This window comes from Acanthopagrus latus, chromosome 1, assembly GCF_904848185.1.
Source record: "Acanthopagrus latus isolate v.2019 chromosome 1, fAcaLat1.1, whole genome shotgun sequence".
Taxonomy (NCBI): domain Eukaryota; kingdom Metazoa; phylum Chordata; class Actinopteri; order Spariformes; family Sparidae; genus Acanthopagrus; species Acanthopagrus latus.
This window is the reverse complement of record NC_051039.1, coordinates 9,389,172-9,409,744: the sequence shown is the minus strand read 5'-3', so window position 1 is coordinate 9,409,744 and position 20,573 is coordinate 9,389,172. Positions and strand designations below refer to the sequence as shown.

The 20,573-nt window shown below is 42.1% G+C and overlaps 1 protein-coding gene across 3 annotated transcripts in view; it reads right to left on the bottom strand.

Annotated features, from left to right (window-relative positions):
* The window catches only part of lrba (LPS responsive beige-like anchor protein), a 189,787-nt gene that overhangs the window by 106,524 nt on the left and 62,690 nt on the right, over positions 1 to 20,573 (bottom strand). For all 3 annotated transcript variants that reach the window (XM_037098981.1, XM_037098998.1, XM_037098989.1), the window contains exons 30-35: positions 19,366 to 19,535; positions 16,998 to 17,082; positions 16,572 to 16,705; positions 15,790 to 15,851; positions 5,215 to 5,279; positions 2,412 to 2,520 (exon numbers count right to left, since the gene is read on the bottom strand). In XM_037098981.1, coding sequence (XP_036954876.1) covers positions 2,412 to 2,520; positions 5,215 to 5,279; positions 15,790 to 15,851; positions 16,572 to 16,705; positions 16,998 to 17,082; positions 19,366 to 19,535 — 625 coding nt within the window. The remainder of the gene's footprint in view (positions 1 to 2,411; positions 2,521 to 5,214; positions 5,280 to 15,789; positions 15,852 to 16,571; positions 16,706 to 16,997; positions 17,083 to 19,365; positions 19,536 to 20,573) is intronic.

Below are 20,573 nucleotides of genomic sequence, written 5' to 3'. Positions count from 1 at the left end.
AAACCAACCAACCAACAAATATACAGGCGAAAAGCAGAAGGTGAAAACAGGACTTGAATTATTTTAGTTAAATAGCTTATGTGCAGTTCTTGTTGTCTAGACATAAGGTAGATTTACGAATAAGGATGGGTAGAGTGGTCATCCACCAATCAGAGAGGCAGTGGTTCATCTCCCAGACTCTGCAGTCTACGTGTCGAAGCGTCTTTGGGCAAGATACCAAAACCCAATTTGATTCCAGTGTTGTATCGGTATTTACCATAAGAGTATAGAGGTTTTGTTTTTAAATAACCTTTGTAGAGAAAATTCAGCTAGAACAAACAAACTGGATTTTAAAAAATTTTAAAAAATCTAAACAATGAATACAATTTGGAGAGCTTGGGACAATCAGTCTGTTACCTGCATTGCCAAATGTCAGAATGCTAAGAGTGGAATCAGGGACTCATACCTGGGATTGTGTGTAACCATGTCCCAATCCCTTCTCCATTTCTCGGAGAGTGTTTGGCCTGCAGCCACAGCAAGAGGCCGCGGCAGAGCAGGATCATTCGAGGCTGTTGTGTGCAAACTGGCTGCCAAGTCTGTCTGTCTGCCAGTCAGGCAACATACTGAGCCATTTTTACTTGTGTCAGATGAAGACAGCTGTCTAACCCCGACATAATGTTAACTTCTGCAAGAGCACAAATGCTGTGCTCCATTTCTTGAAACGGACATGCAGCAGAAAAAAAGGTCTAGTAGAACTAAATCGTACTCCAACAGTCTGTGTTGATAATGATAAGGACAGATCATGTCAGATAATACTGGTCAGATGACTGACACTGGCTTCACAAGAACAAGATGACGATTACGCAGAAAAGCAGCCCATCCAAGACAGAGAGCAAAACATAGCAATCACTGACAAAACTTTGATGTGCAAGAGTTGTGCCTCCAACCCTCTGATTGACTTTCAGCACTCTTTAGGGACTTCACTTTACCCGAATGTAACAGAGACCCTTCCTTGAACCTTAAAAAAAAGCATCACATTTTTACTGCAAAGTGGGGGCCGAGGCTCGGGGGTGGAGGTGGTGGGTTTACACACAGTCGGCCCTTCAGGCCAGCACCTCTCAGGTCTGTCTGCAGCTTTTAGTGCTGGCAGGTTCCTGAGAAATGAGGGAGAGAAGGAGGGAGGGATGGAAGAGAGGGGAGAATGCCATATCCCTGTCACTGGCAAAATACACCCCCAGCGGGAGTATAATGGACAGGATCTCAGCAGGACAGGAAATGATTTTGGTGAGATCTAGAAAGCAGAGAGGGGAGGAGTTCAGCAGAGTTTGACTGGGAAAGGGGCAACGAAGGGTGCCCATGGGTCAGGGTAGAGTTGGCCCGGCAGTTATACGTGAATGGCAACATTTGTGCTGAGAGCTGGTAGGAAGAGGAGGGGGAGAACTTATGTTTCAGGGGCAAGGCAGCAGCTAGACGGAGAGGCACGGGGATAAATTAACACTACATGATGTTTGGTTAGTCATATGTGCCAAGCGTGATCTCCAACCTCAAACGACTTCAGTGAGTCCATGTGTTTTTTGTGTGTGTGTTCACGATTAGCACGGGGTTATGTTTGAAAAGTAAACATTTATCCTCTAGGTCTGCTGTGACGGATCGCAAAGCTTGACGGACAAGTTAAAAGTAGTCATTGGATCAGCTCCTCTGTGCCCTCACTGACTGGAATATCAGCGATTCAACATTTCCATCAAAGGAGTCAAAGGTGCGATGGACTCAAGTCTACAAACAGACCTGATTGTCCAAACTTAGCAAGCATCAACTCCCAGTGGATCTCAAAGGATAAACATTAGACGGATAAGGTTATGCTTGATGAACATTTTCTTTGCCACAAAAATCCTGCGCTGGAATACTTCACTGATCGCATTATCTTTGCTCAATCTTCTGAGGGGCTAGCACCTGTCGGGAGAACCTGCACCTGGGAAGGGGAGCTCAGGCATAAATTAGCTAAATCCCACCAAAAGTAAGGGTAACAACTGCTAGTTAGGGTTAATACTGCAGACAAAAAGCTTTATCTGCATTCATTCATAGAGCATAGAGTATGCCAACTGGAATAGTTGGCAAATTTTAGGCTCATATGCACAGCCTATATCTGGTGAGTCAAACAAGGTTGACAACAGCATTACTGTCTAACTGACAATCATTTTTTATGCAATCTCATAACCTGGTCTGCAGGTCACACCAGTTTGTAAAGTTACAAATTTCAGCCTAACGTTGCAGGGTATTGTTTCTGTTTGCATCTTTAGGCTGCAATCAATCAACTGTAAAACAATATACATATATGTGGATCAACTTTAATGTTTTCCTACATCTAAAATTATGTCAGTGGTCATTTCGTTCTCATGTTCGTGTGTCTGTGCCAGAACTGTGCCGCGTCTTACCTCAAACTCTGCATGTTTATGGATGTCTTCGGCCCTCTGTCGGCTCAGGATAAATTCAGCTTCATTAGCGACGCGAACCAGGTGGTCCTTCATGGTGTGACTCAGCAGCCTAAGGAGAGCGCAGATGGACATCAGCTCACTGGAAAAACTGCATACATGTACTTACAATCATTATTCAAACTTTTTATACGAAGGCATGTGGATGTCAATTTACTTCAGTCATAGTTGGGGAAAATGTCAGACAGATGTTTAGCAATATCATAAAATCTTGAGCTTCGGCGTATTTAAAACATCTGTTCAGCAGTGTGATATCTGGTAACCTGGGGAAGGAGCAGCCATGTAATATCCATAAAATGCTGAGAAGGAGCCGTGCAAAATAAGCAGAAAATCTAATTTGGAAAACCAAACCGAACCAGATAGACCCTCTAACTGGGGTGCAGGTGCTAATTGATTTGTTAATGATATGCATCTGACAGGAGGGAGGATCTCTGCCCATGTTGTTACATATGTAGTCTACCTCCCTCTTCTTATCAGCGTTGATGAAACATGCATGTTATGTGTGTGTCTGTGTGTGTGTGCAGGTCAGAGAAACGTCTCTACAGCCCTAAAGGTCAGGACTGTGCAAAGTGGAACAATAACAGACTAGGGGCCAGAGAGGAGGGATGGGGCAGACCGGGCCTGACTGTGGGGTGGAGGGGGGTTTTGGGGCCAGGGGATGACTGTAACCTAAGCCTGCTGTTTCAGCACAGGGCAGCAGGGGAGCGGAGGTACTGGGGCCTCTGTAGCCTATATGGCCCCGTCGAGGCCCCGCTATCAATAACCGAGCCACCGACCTTCTTTATGGAGCTCTGCGCTTAAGACTGTACATATGGACAAAAAAGACTTATGGTATTTTTAAAAGCCCTTTTCCTGCTTTTAAATCCTCTCTTAAGACCCTGTGAGAGAAGGTAAATAAATATAGATTATATCATACTATATTATATCATAAAGACTATAAACTATTATAATGACTTTTTAAGACCTTTTTAATGCTATATGAATGTCTTTTAATACCAATTGTGTCATGAATCACATAATGTTTGTCCATTTAAAAGATCATTTTGCAAGGCGAGAAAGTTTACTTTGTTTTAAAGATACTAAAATACCATTTAGTTTTGCTCTGTGAATGACACCGCCTCGCTCAACATGTCAACAACACAAACATGGCTGTCACCTCAGCACAGAAAAAGCATTAAAAAGGAAGAAAATCTGAATAAATCTGACCACACTGACAGCCACAGTTACGTGAAAAGAGAGTTAGTCAGTTCTGTGAGCTAATTAACATACAGGAGCGGCTCTACAAGGTGTCAGTTATGGGTTTTTGTGAGTTTACCTTGAGTTCAAAAATAATCTTTTAAATTGACAAACATGTTTAGTTCATGGCACAATTCAAACAGGATCAAAAAATGATTTGTCTCTTGCCTTTCACTACCAAACATATGTCTTCTAAAATAAGGTCCCATGGTGGTTATCCCTTTGCAACACCAAGGCACGTAACTTATGAACATATCCAGAGTCAATTCATTTGATTACTGTGTGGATCCAAAGAAGTAATAGAAAATGAATGGACGGACTAACCGACAAAATACTATCTAATCTAAGATTTTGTTTTAAATAACTTCAGCTGCCCAGGAGACGATGAGCTTCCTAGCTACTGAGGCTAAATGTAGAGACAGATCACACAAACAAAGATGGACGCCTCTTGCATGCGCAATCCACAGTGATTTATATGTGTATAACAGGCCAAGTACAGTTGCTGCCTAAGGCAAGTAAAAATATGTTAGACCATTATTAAATACAATTTAAGACTATTTAATACCTTCAAATGCCTTTTTTTTAATGAGTGCTCATTACTTGGCGTTGACAAAACACATTCATGGTGGATTGCTTGTGTATAGTATAAAAATCTGGATTTAATCAAATAAACGATCGCTAGTTAGACTGGTAGGAAATCTGACGTTCAACAGATCATGTTGTAATCATTTTTAAATGACTGTTTAATTCCCACAGAGAGACAAACCAGACTTGAGTTTGCATACCCATGTATGACCCTGACTGAAGTCATGGTTCTGTAAGATCAAACCATTTAAAGTGGATTACAACTATCATCCCCACAGAACTCAACGGACTCGCTAGCTAGCTAGCATCATTAGCATTACTGTAGATTAGCTCATGCATATTCTTTAAACTGAGGATCAATAATGTAAAACACAGCCCTCTAAATCTGAAACTGATGAAAGTTCCAGGACTAAGAGGATCTGATGTGGAGAGCGTCTTATTAGGAAGAGATGGGGACGCTCATATGTCGGGATAATTGAAAAACAGACACAAAACAAAAGACAGCAGGAGACAGAGGAGATGATTACAGGCAGATAAAGGCTCAGCCAGAAAGGCATAAACTGACAGAGGGACAGCGGGAAATCAAGAGCGATTTCCCAAGTGTCACAGAGGAACCAGTGATCACAGGCCCTGTCACCTTCTACCTAACCTCTCCCCTTTCCCCAAATCCCTCTGGGATGGTCAGGTATTGAATGGAGCCTTGAACTCAAGGATCTTCCATCCTCACTCCACCCCCCCCCACGATTATTGATTGTTGTCCACAATCTTAAATAGCCACCCCATCACAAGGGCCTTGGGGATCTGCTGTGCCTGAGAGACTGTGACGCGATCCAGGAATGGTGAAATTGGAAAGTGGCTCGAAAGATAATGAAGAAGTGCCGCTGCACGGAGAAAGGACGACGTTCAGCAGGTCAGAGTTACCCACCTGCCTTCGTTGACCAACTCGATAAAGGCGAGACCTGCATTCTTCTGGATGGAGTTCTGCCATTCCTGCAAGGGAAAACACACGATATCCATGACTGCACTGAGACAACTTCACACTCTCTTATCGCACAGAATTAAAAGTTAGGAATTAAGGCTGTTACATTTTGCGCATCTGGTCCAAAACCTCCTCTTGAATGCGCTGGACAGTGTTTATGATCAGATGATTAGCAACTTGAGGGGAGGGCTGCACAATTATTTGCAACATATTCAAAAATCACAATAATCTCAATACTATTCGATCTACAAATGCTTCTAATGCCAAAAATCTTCTCCTTTGCATTCATATTCACAGTAAAGACAAAACAAATATTTCAAGTTTACAATTGCATAAAATCACCTCCAGTGAAATTCTTTATGAACTCTAAACTATTCATAAATGGACCCTGTAGAAAACCACACTTGTGTACACTTTCCTTTCACTACGAGACCCTACTATGAAATGAAACCTCATAAAACGGCACACTGACTGCTTTGGTCAGCACAAGCTACATAATCAGCTGGCAAACTCGTGGAGAGGAGTGAAAGAGCAGTGTTGAGAGTACATTTATCACAAGTAAATACACAAATTTCCTCCTCTTTGACTAGCGTTATGGTTCAAGGTGTCAGTCTAAACAATCCAGCCGCAGCCGCGTGTGACTTTAAATCCTCGACTTCGAAGGGACAACGAGAGAAGGGAAACTCAGCGGCCATCGTCTCTCATGTTCTGTTCAATATTTCAACACCTCCAACACAACCGTCAAAAGAATAATAAAGCAACAAGGTCATGGGGCCTGTCTGAACCTCACAGCGCTTTTTCCCCTTCTTCCTCTCAGGGGAGATGGAGAAATATGCGCGAAAAACCTCAGGTTGGAAGACCTAAAGTACCGGACTACTCTTTAAAAAAAATCATTAATCACAGCTTGAAGTCACGGTTACATTCCACATTATTCAGCTTTTATTAAAATGTGTCATTTTGTTGATGAATGTGCGACAGTTATTTCAGGAGAGGTGACATCAACCATTTTTACACAAGCTTTTAGAAAATCCTCATTTTAACAAACTTGTTTAATCAAGTTAAGGCTCTAATTGAGTTGCGAAACTCAAAAACCAAAAAAGTGAAAGACATGCATCGCGTATCCGTGCATGCGTACCCGAGCGTAAACGTTCTAACTCTGCTGTCAACGTCCGTCGAGCTGATAGAGGAAACTGCGTGTTTATGTAGCGACTGGCCTCTCAGTAAACCTATAGAGCCCACAGGGACGAGGATATCAGCGCTACGACGAGGAAGGAAAAGATCAATTTACAAGAACTTCTAATACACATCCAAACGTATTTGTACATACGTGATGACTTTCAAACCTGTGAAGCTTTTTTTTGTTTTAACTTTTCAGCACGACAAATGTACAACCATCGGAACCAATCATGCGCCGAGCCAAGACAAACCATTCTTCTGAAACCGCCTGCGCACCGTCACTCTGTAACCAACTTTCACGTCATAGAGACAACAACCTAACACTTAACCTCCATTCAGAGCTGCTTTTTGTCCTGGAGGACCATATTGGCATTGACCGTGTTTACAATACATTCCAAATAAAGAGGGCACAGAGGGAATAAAAGTCCGGGCTTGGGAGTGGAAACAGCGTTTTGGAGTTGAGTACTGGCAGAGGGTTTTTGCGGCTCAGGCTCGCTCTAGAGGAAATGTGTGAGAGTAGCCTCGGGGCCCTCTAGTTTAAGCATAGACTGTAGTTGAAGGACATTAAACATGAGTGTTAGCCTGTGGCTGTGGGGATATTCCAGAGCGGGCCAGACTGTGCGAGCTGGATTTCAAATAAACACCACAGGAAGTGAGGCCGTAAATAGAGTCGTACTCTCTGGAGAACCAGGAAACCAGTGACATTAAAATTTCCTCCGTGTGATTTCTTTCAAAAATACTTGGGAATTTGCAGCGGGAACGTCAGGATTTAAAACTAAAAGCTTCTTCAGCAGAAATAAAAGGATTATCGCAAAACTGCAGCTCGGAAGGGCTTCGGCTCTAAATTAGGTTTGACGAACGGCCTGGAGGCCATTGGCGTTTTGGTGGACGCAGACAAAGGTGATAGCAAGACTAATGGTGTCATTACGGGCTAAGAAATGGCTCTTCTAGTTGAATTAAAAAAGCAATGACCCTGATCTGAGGGACATCTCCCGGCGACAAAAAGGAAACAGGGACAGGTCAGTGATAGAATATTGGATTTTGGCTGCCCTGGTCAGCGGTGTCACAGCTTTTATGACCGCAATAGGGGCCATGACCACAGCACTCCTGATGAGTAGATACAAGAGGCCATTTGTGACCCCTCACCTTTAACCTGACCTCCTAACAGACGATAGCAGGGTGAGAGAGGGCTGCCCCTTGATCCTGATCGGAAATTTTTGCCAATGTTTAAGCTAGCAGGGGCTACATTTGGTTACTTTTTTTTTTTTTTGCGCGTACGAACGAAAGTTTGAATCTACTCAAGGAAATGCCTGTCTCAATCTGAAGTCAATAAGACAGCTCTGTTTGGTCTGCGTGTTCCATGATGATGGCATTGAGGCTAAACACACATGCCATGCACTTCCGTCATTACAGCTGATTATCCATAATCAACATCTAAATATACCACTACCGCTGGTGAGAAAACACAGACCTCCAGAGCAAAATCGCCTTTCAAACGTCAGGCTCGCCACAACACAAGGAAAACATTTTCCAACACCGTAAAAAGAAACGTCTCGGCTCGCCCGAAATAATAAATAAGTCAGTAGCGCTTTTCAGTGGCATCACTCATAATCACAAGTATTTGTTGATTTGAAAAAGGCTATGGGAATACAACGTTAGATGAGACGACAAAAGCATAAATCCTCGTGTCAGACGTGGCAGTGAAGCAGAAGCAAAATTAAAGAGGCTGAGAGCTACTGATATTTTTTTTTGAACAGTATCACAGTTTGATTACAAGACGACACAAAGACAAAGCTGATGGAAATAAAATGCACATGTTTTAAACATCTTAAATGACTTTAAATATTTCTGTCACTGTGCTATGAGGTTCCTGCGACATACCAATAGCAGCTGGTGGCATATCTTGACACTCAGAATTAAACCTTTGTGTGCTGAAGACCGCAAAAAAACTAGAGAACAGACAGAAGAAATTGTTTTTTGTAGCTGTGTGATCCAAATGTTTAAAACAGTTCATATACAAAGACCAAGAAAAAAAAGAGCCCATGTGTACGGATGAGTAGACAAAACAAAAACAAAAAAAACACTTTTAACATTAAAATCAAATATGTTACTCATCATTGTTCTTTTGAATGATCGGTGCAGGAGTTCAGTATTGTTTTGCTTATTCGTGCTGCTTTGTCTGTGTGTGTGTGTGTGTGTGTGTGTGTGTGTGTGTGTGTGTGTGTGTGTGCGCGCGCGCGCGCGCACGCTTAACAATCAACAATCCACATGTGTGTTCAGATGGTATCTGCTTAAAGAAAAACAGACACTCGTATTGGTGTTTGCGTGATCAAATTCACAACTGGGCGAATATTTACCGATGTCAAAATATTTACACTGCGGGGTCCCCGACAGCTTTATGGACTCACACTTACATGGCTACACTAACACAGAGTGAAAAAACAGGACGTAAACCCCCCCGTACACCAAACAGACAAAACCAAAAACATGTTAGGAGACTTGAGCTGGGCATGAGAAGTATATTTAAGTGGGATACAGTACATTTGAGCCTGCAGTATTTCATCCCCTCGCTTTTTAAAGTTTAGTCAGTTTAATGTCAGTGGATTTCAGTGATGCAGGAGCATGAGAATACTGAAACACTGTGCAGCCGTTTCTGCTCCAAAAGAAACAGATGTTCAGCTCTGATTGAAGAATGAAATCATCACCTCATCCAATTTCATCACTGGATTTTTCTTCTGTTGTTATTTCATCATTCTAACGAGAACCTTAAACTTTTTTGTGTAATTTACTATAAGAGAACATTTCGTATAATTTTACAGCACAATAAACTGTCATTGAAAAACTTGACCTATATAAAGACTTTTTCTGAATAATGTTTATTGACAGTTGATCTCTTTTTTTTTAATTCTAGCAAAACGTCATCATTGGGATAATCATCTCTCTTAGTGAGAGCAGAACAGACATGTTTGTCTCTTGTCTTGTCCTTTATAAGTTGACTTCTTCCTGCTCCTGTTTTGAGAATGGACTGTATGATCGTAGGGTGGGTAAAAGTGTATTATTTGTCTGTTGGGAAATTATACACTGTTTTAAGGAAAATAAAAATGTGAATATGAACAAGACATCTAATTTAGAAGACTAACAAAATAATGCATAGTGATTAAATCATTCAGCTGATTCATAGAGATCAATGAAAACACTGTTCTCATAACTGGGATGGAGTTTAGGCTATTTCTTCTTTGATGTTACAAGTCAACAGCATGAAAACATTTCATACAGCAGAAATGTTTGGATATCATAGCACATATGTTTGGCCTTAAAGTGAAACAGACAACTCCCCCCCCCACCCCTTGTGTTTTTGAGTGTTATTATTGTTTGTGCCACTGCTGCAAAGACAGCTGTCTTTATTCTATAGTCATTACATTGTCATTATTTATTATGAATTAAATATTGATTGCACAAAGTTTCACTTGCCTCCCAGATCAGATCAGGTGGCTTGCTGCCACGTTGGATTAACTACTTTGTGTGTGTTGTACTAAGTACGTTTAAAAATCGGTGTCCCATTGTTGTGAATGTAACACAGACAGGTGGGGAAAGATGCAGCAGAATCAGACCGTACCAAATTTGTCTTTAAACGCTGTACTCGTCAGACAGCTTTCTGTCGAATCATAATTTCCTCGAAGCAAATGTTAAATATTTTCTGCAGGCAAGCGGTCGGCATCCTGCTGGCTAGGAATGCGGGCTGGGATTTAGACCGTTCAAAAAGCTATATTTACAAAAAAGAAAACAATCATAACGCAGCGCAATTTTTCCCAGATGTATAAATATTTGTGAATGTGCAGCGTTGTTTTTATGTCATTTGTTTTATAACTCAGAGATTTAATAATGATAAAAAAAAAAAAAATCTTCAAATGACATGAGAGCAGACACAGAGCTAGAACCAGGACAGACCTAACTGTTAGATTTCAACAGTCATCTTTATGCAGCTAGATCGAAAATACAGGGAAGTGAATGCTCACTCCAGATTTGTGGAGTGGGGAGAAGATAGTAGGGGGAGAGAAACATAAGAATACATTCCAAGATCCTAAAACGTGGGACCTGTCAGACACCGTTAATGTAATGCTTCTTTACCTGTCAGGAGGAGAGGCCTCTGTCGGGGAAATTCATTCATTTGAAACATGATTATATGCTGTGTATAAATAACCAACCATCTATGCCACTTGAGGCCCTCCAGTCTCGAGCCACTTGAAGCCAGCTTGTAGTAAAAAAACGGCCGGGAGCCAAATTAAAAGCCACTCACTTTTTCTTTTTCTTTTTTTTTTTTGAGGAGTCTCCCGTCTGATTCTCCCCTCTCAGTTAGACTCCACTTCCTGTCAGGAAACCCCACTGACCCCCACCACCTCCGACACAATACACCCCCGCGGCCCCCCTCTCTGGCTGCATAGTTGGCAACGATAGGGAGCCTGCAGAATTAAGTGCCAGTTGGTGTTAGTGTGTTTTCTCTGCGTCTCACAGGAGAGTACCTTTTCAAAGAATAAACAGCGTGATATTATCCTCCGAACTGCAGAGCGATGGCAGGGACACTGAGCCGCGTGGCACGGCTGTAAAGGGGCACTGGAGCAGAACACGGGGTGAGGGCGAGCAGGGTGGGAGGGGGACAAAATAACACTTTGATTTGCACTGATCTTGAACCTTGTGTGCCTGTTTAACTGCACAGTGGGGCGGGGGTCTGACTGTGAGGAAAAATGATGGGGAAAGTATTTTTGTCCCCTGGTTTCATCACATTCCTCGCCACTTCTCTCACCTCTCTCAGCTCCCCGAGTGGTTCTTACAACACGGTCTGCTCTTGATCCATCAAAGCCTCACTTACGGGGGGGAGAAGAAGAAATATGTCCGCTGACAGATATAAATGACTGTTTAGCAATTCAAACATCAGAATTCTGTCCAAAATAGCAACTTGATAAAACATACAAAAGTAACTGTGACTAAGGTTAAGCTTGCTGGTTGTTTTCGGCGGCCACTCCGCTTCCAACTGGTTCCCTCGTTTCTCAGATTATGCTATTGATTGTGTGAAGCATGATGAGCGTGCACTCACGACCTGTTCCCTGACTGCAGGGGTTTAAACTTCTATGACACCGCCACTCTTCCTTCTAACCTGGGGGTCAGAGGGTCAAGGGTCAGGGGCAGCCAAGTGTTTGGGGAAGTCAATGTCTTTCTCCCCACTGACTTAGAGAGAGAGTCGCCCATCTGTTAAACAGGTTAACTTTGATGAGACTGGCTGGGAGCATATGATAATGTGTGGATACTGGATTAGCGGGTTAACACTGATGTTATCGAATTACTATCAAAAAGATTACTTGCATCAATGGTCCCCAAAATATATACAGATGTGTATCAACTGCAAAGGCACCACACATGCAGTGGTGCAAGAGAACTACCACAAAATAAAATTCACCACTTTTGTACTGGGGTGGAGGCGGATATTTCAGAGACTGATTCATCTCCACCTGGGCATATAAAACGATTTCATGTTATATACCATTGTAGATGAGTCAAAAAATGTTTGCTGTACTATTTGTGAACAGTTAAAGAATATAATATGGCTATCAATGAGCAGTATTTTACAAGTCTAAAAGGTTTCTTTCTATCTGTCACCAGGTAAAGACGAGTGGTCTTTCCTATCTAGGCTTGACCATCATGAAAGCAGCGCCCCTCCACCCCACATATCTCTCCCTTCCTTCCTTCCACTCCATGTACAGGATGTATTTCTGATAAATGGCAGAAGGATGGATGGGCTGACAGAGGGGCCAGACAATAATGGCTGATCTACAGGACACAAATGCAGCTACTGAGGAGATTTATGGGCCCCTGCTCGTCGCAGACTGTCCAGTAACCGATGAGATGATTTCTCAAAGCTCTGGACGGACTGCAGCAAGCGCGAAGAGAAAGCTCTTTCTCTTGTCCCGGCGCATTATTTATTAATCAGATGTTTTGGGTGAAAGCCACTTCAAGAAATGCACCCAGGAAACAAGCTGGCTGTAAACGTGACATAGATGGGAGCAAACAAGTGTGAGAGGGAGAGTGAATCTGTCAAGGCGAATCAGGGGCAAGAGCGTACAAGAACCTCAGAGAACGGCGTGGTTCACGGGAGAAAACTTCATGTAATATGCAAGAGCTACTTCGAGGAAGCCAAGACATTCAACGACCTTGAAAGGCTATGATATCTTGATATCATTAATTTTACAAATATCTCCTCTCCAGTTACATGAAATCATCTAATTAGCACAACTCAACTGACAGGAAATTGATTTGTAAAAAGTCACTGGTTCCAACTTCTCAAATTTCACAGTTTTCCTGTGTTTTCTAGGGTAGTAAACTGTGTTTAGGATTGTTGGTCGGGCAGGAGAAGCTGTTCAAATATATCAATTTGTGCTTTGGGGAAACGATTTGAGAAATGAACCTGCTGATTAACTGGAAAAAAAGATGTGATTTCTGGCACATAAAACATAGAACATCTTGAATGGAAAACAATTCCAGGTGCAGATAAATTCACTGGCAGCTCTTTCCACTATTTTGATCGGTAGTCTGTTGCAGCTACAGCATTTGATCATTAATCCTCATTTTGTATATTCAGCAGTCCTCCAGGATCAATATACAAGGCAGCATGCCACCCCGACAGTTAATGTCTGGTCAAAATGGTCCTTTAATTGGGAGTGCCGTTGTAGTTGTTTAGAAATGGGGCACTATCAAACAGCGGTTTACAATCCCCTCCTCAATGCCAAGCTGATGTGGCCGCCAATGCAACTTTCATGGGATCCCTGATTAAAAACTGCTCTGCAGTCCCTTGCCTCCTGACCCTTCACCCTGGCTCCACTCCATCTCAAAGCTTGGGAAATTAATTAAAATTTCACAGAGATGCTATCGCATTGTATCTCCAATGAAGGTGTGGGGGGGCGGAGGGAGAAAAATCAATCAAAATCATCTCCGTCTACTCCCTCCACCGGTTGGCTTGAAGGCAGGAAGGACTCACAAGATGGCCACGGAGGCACTTCCTGTGAGAGAAGTGAGCGCTTCCTGTGCCGGAGGGCCCGGCAAACTTTCCTAAATTATGTCATCAATCATGGCGCTGGCTCACTCTCACTGCCCCACAAGGAGAGCAAACACACAAATAATTATACGTTGTAATTTAGCCCAAAGGAAAGTCTGTCCCTGTTTTCCTCTTTTCCCCAGTGGAAAGCAGCATATCACCCCTACCTTTCTCCCCTCCTCCCTCTACACAACAATAAAATTACATTTGCATTAGCTGTGAGAGAATTTGGTTGGATGATTTATTGAAGCAATCAACACTACGCTGGCCAATCCCCGGTCCTCTTGCTCTGTGCGTGTGTGTGTGTGTGTGTGTGTGTTTGGGTGGGGTAGCTTGGAGCTCAGGGAAAGGAAGAAATAGCTTGGGCTGGGGACCAAAGGGGGAAGCGAGGTATGAGCTGTGCAGCGGAGCAATCACCAAGATTCTGCCTTTGATTAGATTAGCATTAAACAACACCCTGACAGATATGACAAATAGGTGCATTAGAGCCTGTCATTCTTCTCTCTTTGGTTTTCTATCTAGCTCTCACTCCCGCTACTCCTTCCTCTGTGGACATTACCGGGTTCGCATTCCCTCCATGTGTCCCACTAGTGCAAATCTATGCGTGGCCACTGACATCCAAACAGATGTGTAATCTGACTGTATTACCTTTTTTTTTTTTTTAGAGATGAAGCGAAGTGAATAATGGGACCCAAACAGAGCACGGGGGTTAAAAGGGGGAGAAGGTGGAGGAGAGGAAGCCAGATGACGGGCGCTATTTCTCTGGGAAATAAAGCTGATAAAAAAAAATAAATAAAAAAAGCCCAGCGAAGTGGTGAGAGAGATGTCATTAATCAGACGTGTTTTTCTATTATTGGAGTTCTTTGTTTTTTCATGAGGGGTTTTAAATGGTAAAGATGCAAACAAACAGGGCCAGAGGGGGAGTTATTATCTGTTGTCCTTGTCACTGGGTGTGTGTATATGAGGGTTACGCTAAATAAATGAGCGCTTCTATGGGGAATAAATACACTGCTTATATGAGATTCATTTACACACAATGTACACAAAGGGCTAGGGTGAAATTCAAATAATATCACAATATTTTATGGCAATTTGCTATACACAATACAAATATGTTGATATTTTGAAATCTCCTCAAAAGCACCTCATAACTGTTACAAGGAGGCAACCAAATACCTTGATACACCTAGTTAACACCTGTTTAACTTCTGTGTTCATCAGTTTATGATGTCAGACTCTATTTCTGACCCACCATGCTGCTGTTGGGGCACTGAGACGAGCCACTTGAGCACGTGCATAAAGTCACATCCTTCGGACTGTCGACCAAAGTCCTTCACAAAAAAAATCCACAGTCCAGCAGCACTGAACAACTTAAACAGATCATTTAAAGGGTTGTAAAGACAACAAAGAGAGAGACGAGGAAGGTTTCATTTTTCACTTTGCATTACAATCCGCTCACATACGGCCAGTGAAAGTGATAAATACACAAATTGTGACACATTTCGAATACAGCCCCTTAAACATAATATTTTTGATAAATAATCATCAGTATAGTGGATATAATGTGTGGGTATTAGAACACTCTGTAGTGCAACCTTTAAAACCAGGAAAGGATGACATTTTCATATTATGATGTACCAATATCATTATTTTATAAGTATGACAATATAATATCGATGAATAACACAGTCCTACTGTATACTGTGTTTTGGTCCACATGCAGTAAATAAACAGCCATCAGTAGGTTTTCTGTCTGTTAATGCTAATCAGCCATCCTGGAGTGATCTATTGACATCTCCGATCATTGATCTGCCCACGCCTGCTTATGATCCCGGAATTAGTATTCATGAATCCGGCAGCAGCTAAATAAACTTGGCAACAAAACACCCACAAGACAACAGAGACTAGAGAGATAATCAATGCAAAGCACCATCAAATCTACATTATCCCTCCTCATCAGTTTGGCCTGGCCACAAGGGTCCGGCGCTCGGGTCAGAGGTGACGCGGACAGGTCGGCCACCCTTGACCCTCAAACCAATATTTGCGGCCGGAGATGCCTTCTATCCGGTTTCTCTGCCCTGACTCGGGGACGGGTTGAGCGTGGAAAGGTAGACGAGGTGGTGTGGAGGAGAGATAAGGCGCTGGATAGCTCACTGTCCACTCACGGCTGTGGATTTACTGCACTCAAGGTGAGCCTGATAAATCAGATCGGTGCGAAAGTGGAGGACGGGGGTGAGTGCAGATATAGATGCTAGACTTGCCTGTGAACACAGAAGCATGACGAGCTCCACCACTGAGCTGCTGGACTTCATACACACCAGGCCTGGGGAAATGCATGAAAAAAAAAAAGATAGTCAGACGAGAGATGTACATTTGACAAAAAAATTGCTAATTTTTTGTGCGTTCTATTTGATAAACCTGCTTCTTGCCACACACAGAAATAGACAGAGATTACCTAACCTTGTGCCATCTGCAGGGGAGCAGATAGTATTGATGCGCCTAATGAGCCGACATGATGTTACTGTAAACTAATACATATTTGGACCTTGTATTACAGGCCTCACTTGGCCAGCATATGTCCCATTGATCCCTAATGGCGAGCTCTGGGCTTTTAGGGGGCAGGGGGCCACGAGAGTGTCCAGAGGCTGCTGCACAGGCACAGACGGGAACAAGGCAGAGTAGCCTTTGGTCTTTCAGTTGCTCTTCATATGACACATGCATGCAGACGCACACACACATACACACACACCTCCCCCCCCTTGCCTTCTCTTCAGGCCCCCCTGCAGCTATCAATCAACTTTCCATTTTGTTTGGTGGCAGCAGACATCCCAAACACTGCTATTAGTGGCCTGGCCTCTGACCTGGCCCCCTAGAAACCTTCAGCACAACTACCAGCTCTTGGCTCAATGCACGCTCATCACGCTATTGGATTAACAGTAGCTTGGAGATGTTAAACAGTTAAAGTTTTTATTTTTAAAAAAATGTTAAAAAAAAAAAAAAAAGACACTGTATCTGTAATGAGTCGTGATGATGTTGTACTTACTCGTGCCTTCAATGAGGAGCTCTTGTCCGTGGCTGCCCAGCAGTGTCCGAGAGAGGAAGGGGGCGAAGTCGACGAAGATCTCCCTCAGAAGAGGAGCTGCCTTCTCTAGGGCATGCTCCAGACGCTCTGAGATACTGAAGATGTGATCCAAACAACACACAAGCACAGTACATGGCAATTAAATCAAATCGTCGCGCAGCTCCACAATAAATCTAGAACATGCCATATTCAAAAATAAGTAAAATATCGTTTTTTAATGTGAAGGAAAACTGGAATTAAGACAAAAAAACAAACCATGGATATGCATTAATAACTGATTTTGTATGCTTATGTGAATAAAAAAAGCTGACTCTGTGTGTGTGTGCTTGTGTGTGTGTGTGTGTGTGTGCGTGTTATGGGAGAGAGAGAAAAAAGAAGATGAATCACCTCATATTGGGGGCTGTGTTCTGGGTCACAGGGGAGAGTGGGGGGACAGATGGCAGGCTAGCGCTGGCTGGAACCTGGCCGCCTGCTGCAGGGAGAAACCAAAGAACTCTGTTATTAGTCTGGACGTTGGACAAGAATAAGACGCTACATACACACACACACACACAAACGTGCACACAGAGCAATACATTATACGAGCAGGGCAGCACCATAAACCTGTGTGGAAACATGCCTCTTATGAAATAATACAATGGTCTTCATTCTAATGTACAGAATAGGGGGGGGGATTTATGGCCAGATAGGGCAAGTGGGGGTACAAGTATAATTTTATGGTCAGATAGTGGATGATGTACTCCGAGCTCAAAATGTCTTCCTTATCAATTTACAATTCAGACATTCTCATGATGGAAAGCTCTAAATTGTGTAAAGGATGGTAACGTTTCACTGTCTGCTGCAGTCAGTGTGAAAATATTTGGAGGTGTTTTTTTTTTTCCCCCCCCCACATTATTTCGACTATATATCAAACACATGCACAACAATATTAAGTATTTGTTATAAGTAGCAAACGTAGTATTTCAGTCGTACACCTGTGTGACTGTGAGATGTAAAAAAAAAATGCTACTGTTTTCTCAAACTGTTAAGTCATTACATACCAATTTACCCCTCTGGGCTGTTTTTGTGACTGTTTCATTATACAACTAAAAGGTGCTTTACGACTTCATTCTGGAGACAGAGGCGCACAAGGTACAAAGTCCATGTTTGATTGATCTGGCAGTAAATTCACTTCCCTGTGGCTCATAAATAAGCTAATGCCCAGCTGAATATGGAGGAGGGGGATTCCTCTGGTGTTTCAGCGGGCTTGTTTTTCCAGCCAGGACAGTCTCCAAGCAGGGATAACTCTTACGGAATGACAGACAGTGTAATGTGGGCTGGAATGTGTGTTCTTTGTGTGTGCGTGCATGTAAGGTGTTAAGCAGCGCCATGTGGGCCTGGTGAGAGTATCCCTCTCGAGCTGAAGTAGCTCCTTCAAACAAAGAGGAGTAAATGAACGTCTCCATTAGTCCTCCCACTGCCCCACTAAAAACACACACACACACACACGCTCACAAGGCATATTTACTCAACACCGCTCGCTGACACAAAGCACCCAATGCACACAGTTTCAACACTTATCGTTATTCACATGCACACACACACACATACAACCACATACAGACACACACACCCTCTCCCCAGCCTGATTTTATAGTAAATGCTCCCAAAACACACAAACCCCATTCTCCTGTCTCTCCCTCCTCTCTTAAACACACACACACACACACGCACACACGCAGTCCTTGATGAAAGAACAACACACTTTTATACCCACTCACACATGCAGAGAGGTGACAAAAAAACAGCTGGTCTTCTAATCACAATTTACTGCGTGTGAATATAGGAGAGCTGGTGTGCTCATAAAGTTGAGGATCATTAAAATAAAAAATGATTTTACTTATTTATTTATATCAATTTTTTCTACAGATGAATATCCATGGATAGTTTACCTTTCTTTTCACATACCATGAAAACACAACATATGAGCAAAACATACGCAGACATAAATGTCACAAAATAAGTTCATGATGTGATTGTACTATTTGTATACAAAAATGTTCTTATAATTAATAATATTTGAACATCGGTCACCGTTCAGAGAATTCCATATTTTCACCCCATATACTGAAATAGACATCAGTTTTAATGTGTGCATACAGACTTTTGAAATTAAATTTCCTTCTATAAACTCCTTCATTCAGTCTTACTATAAACAACCTCTGGAGATTTCCAGGTTACAATCTATTTCTGGTATTGATTATTTGATAATAAGGCCCTTATAAGGCCCTGAGTTTAAAACATGTTACTATGTGGTTATTTAATAAAACATAAAACTTACAACAGATTGTTCACTCATAGTCTTATTAATGTTAATAAGCACCTTCTAAGAATTTATTAGCTGACAAAACGCATATTACAAGCACATAAATAGAAAGTGTTACAGAAATCACTTTAATATTAGAGGGCTTTAATTTTTACTTTATTTCTATGAATTCATTTACAACTGTAAACATCAATCTAAAATTCATCCTTCTTCTGATTCTTCTGAAACACAACAAAATTATTCTTCCAGACACACAGAAGAGAAAAATCTATCTATAAATATTGACTTCCTCATAGCATCATCTATGCTTTGACTCATCAGCCCTCGCAGAAACACTGCCTGAACAATATTTGAGTGTGTGTGTGTGTGTGTGTGTGTGTGTGTGTGTGTGTGTGTGTGTGTGTGTGTGTGTGTGTGTGTGTGTGCGTGCGTGCGTGTACGTGTACTCACTAGCTGCAGAGTCTGCAGAAGTGCTCTGGGAGGCGTCACCAGAAGATACCACGGCAACACTGTCGATGGGTGTCGCGCCAGACACAGACGCAGCAGTGGCTGCTGGGACGGGAGTGGAGGTGCTTGGAGACGGAGTCATGCCAGCTTTCTTGGGTGCGACGATGACACTTCTGTAGGAGGACAGGAGATCAATAATCCATGTTACTGTCACCTAGAAGGAACTATTGTAAGAAATGCTGACGGTGCCGGTTCACTACAAGCCTCATTAGACTTTTATGTACACAGTGTAGAACAACAGTAACTCATCAATCTGTAAGACCAGTAGATTTAGATTTTAGTATAGGGCAACTTTACTGGCTAAAAATATTTAGAAATAGTCACATTCATCGTTTTTTCCATTTAGTTTTGCTTGATGAAACACAGTATTGGGCTTTACAGCATATACTGGAGGAAAAGTGCATTACATACATCCATACAAGAGAAAGTTGGAGCCTACTATTAGTGTGTTTTCTATAGCACAAACCTTTCATTATTAAAAGCAATCACTCTAAATTGGTAAGCACATATTAGGGCTGATGTATTTGCCAATTTGATGTGCCACTGTGTTTTAGTATCAGGGCTCCAAGGCTGTGACTATTTTGGTCGACCATGCGCCCAAAAGTCTGTCGAGTGTGACTCAACGTTTCCATTTGGTGGCACCAGAGTACCTGAAATTTAGCTTAAGGGCTTATTACAATTTAATGTTGCTTACATCAGATTAAGAAAAATATGTCAAATTTAATCAAAATGCTCCTCGATTCTGTGCTGGTGCAGCTAAATGAAGAAATCTGGCCCCATCAGTACAACCAGTGTGAAAAATTAAGAGCCCTGTGTATGCATGCCAAAAGCAATAGTTGTTTTTTTCCTCTCAATACCTTCTTTTGGATAATAGTCTCATACAAAACCCCTTTTTGTCTATGAGCAAGATATGTAAAACTTCAAAAGGTTGTTATTATCATTATTATTATTATTATTATCATTATTAATTTTAGTTATTTTATCACAAGCAGCTGTACAATAATTTATAAAATACAGTCTTCTTTTACTACACATATTTCTGCTGGTATACAAAAAAGATTTGATATTCAGCCACAGCACACAGGCTTAGTTTTAGCTTCAATCAAGTTTTACATTCACTAATCTGAGCACAAATCCTTGATCACCGACAG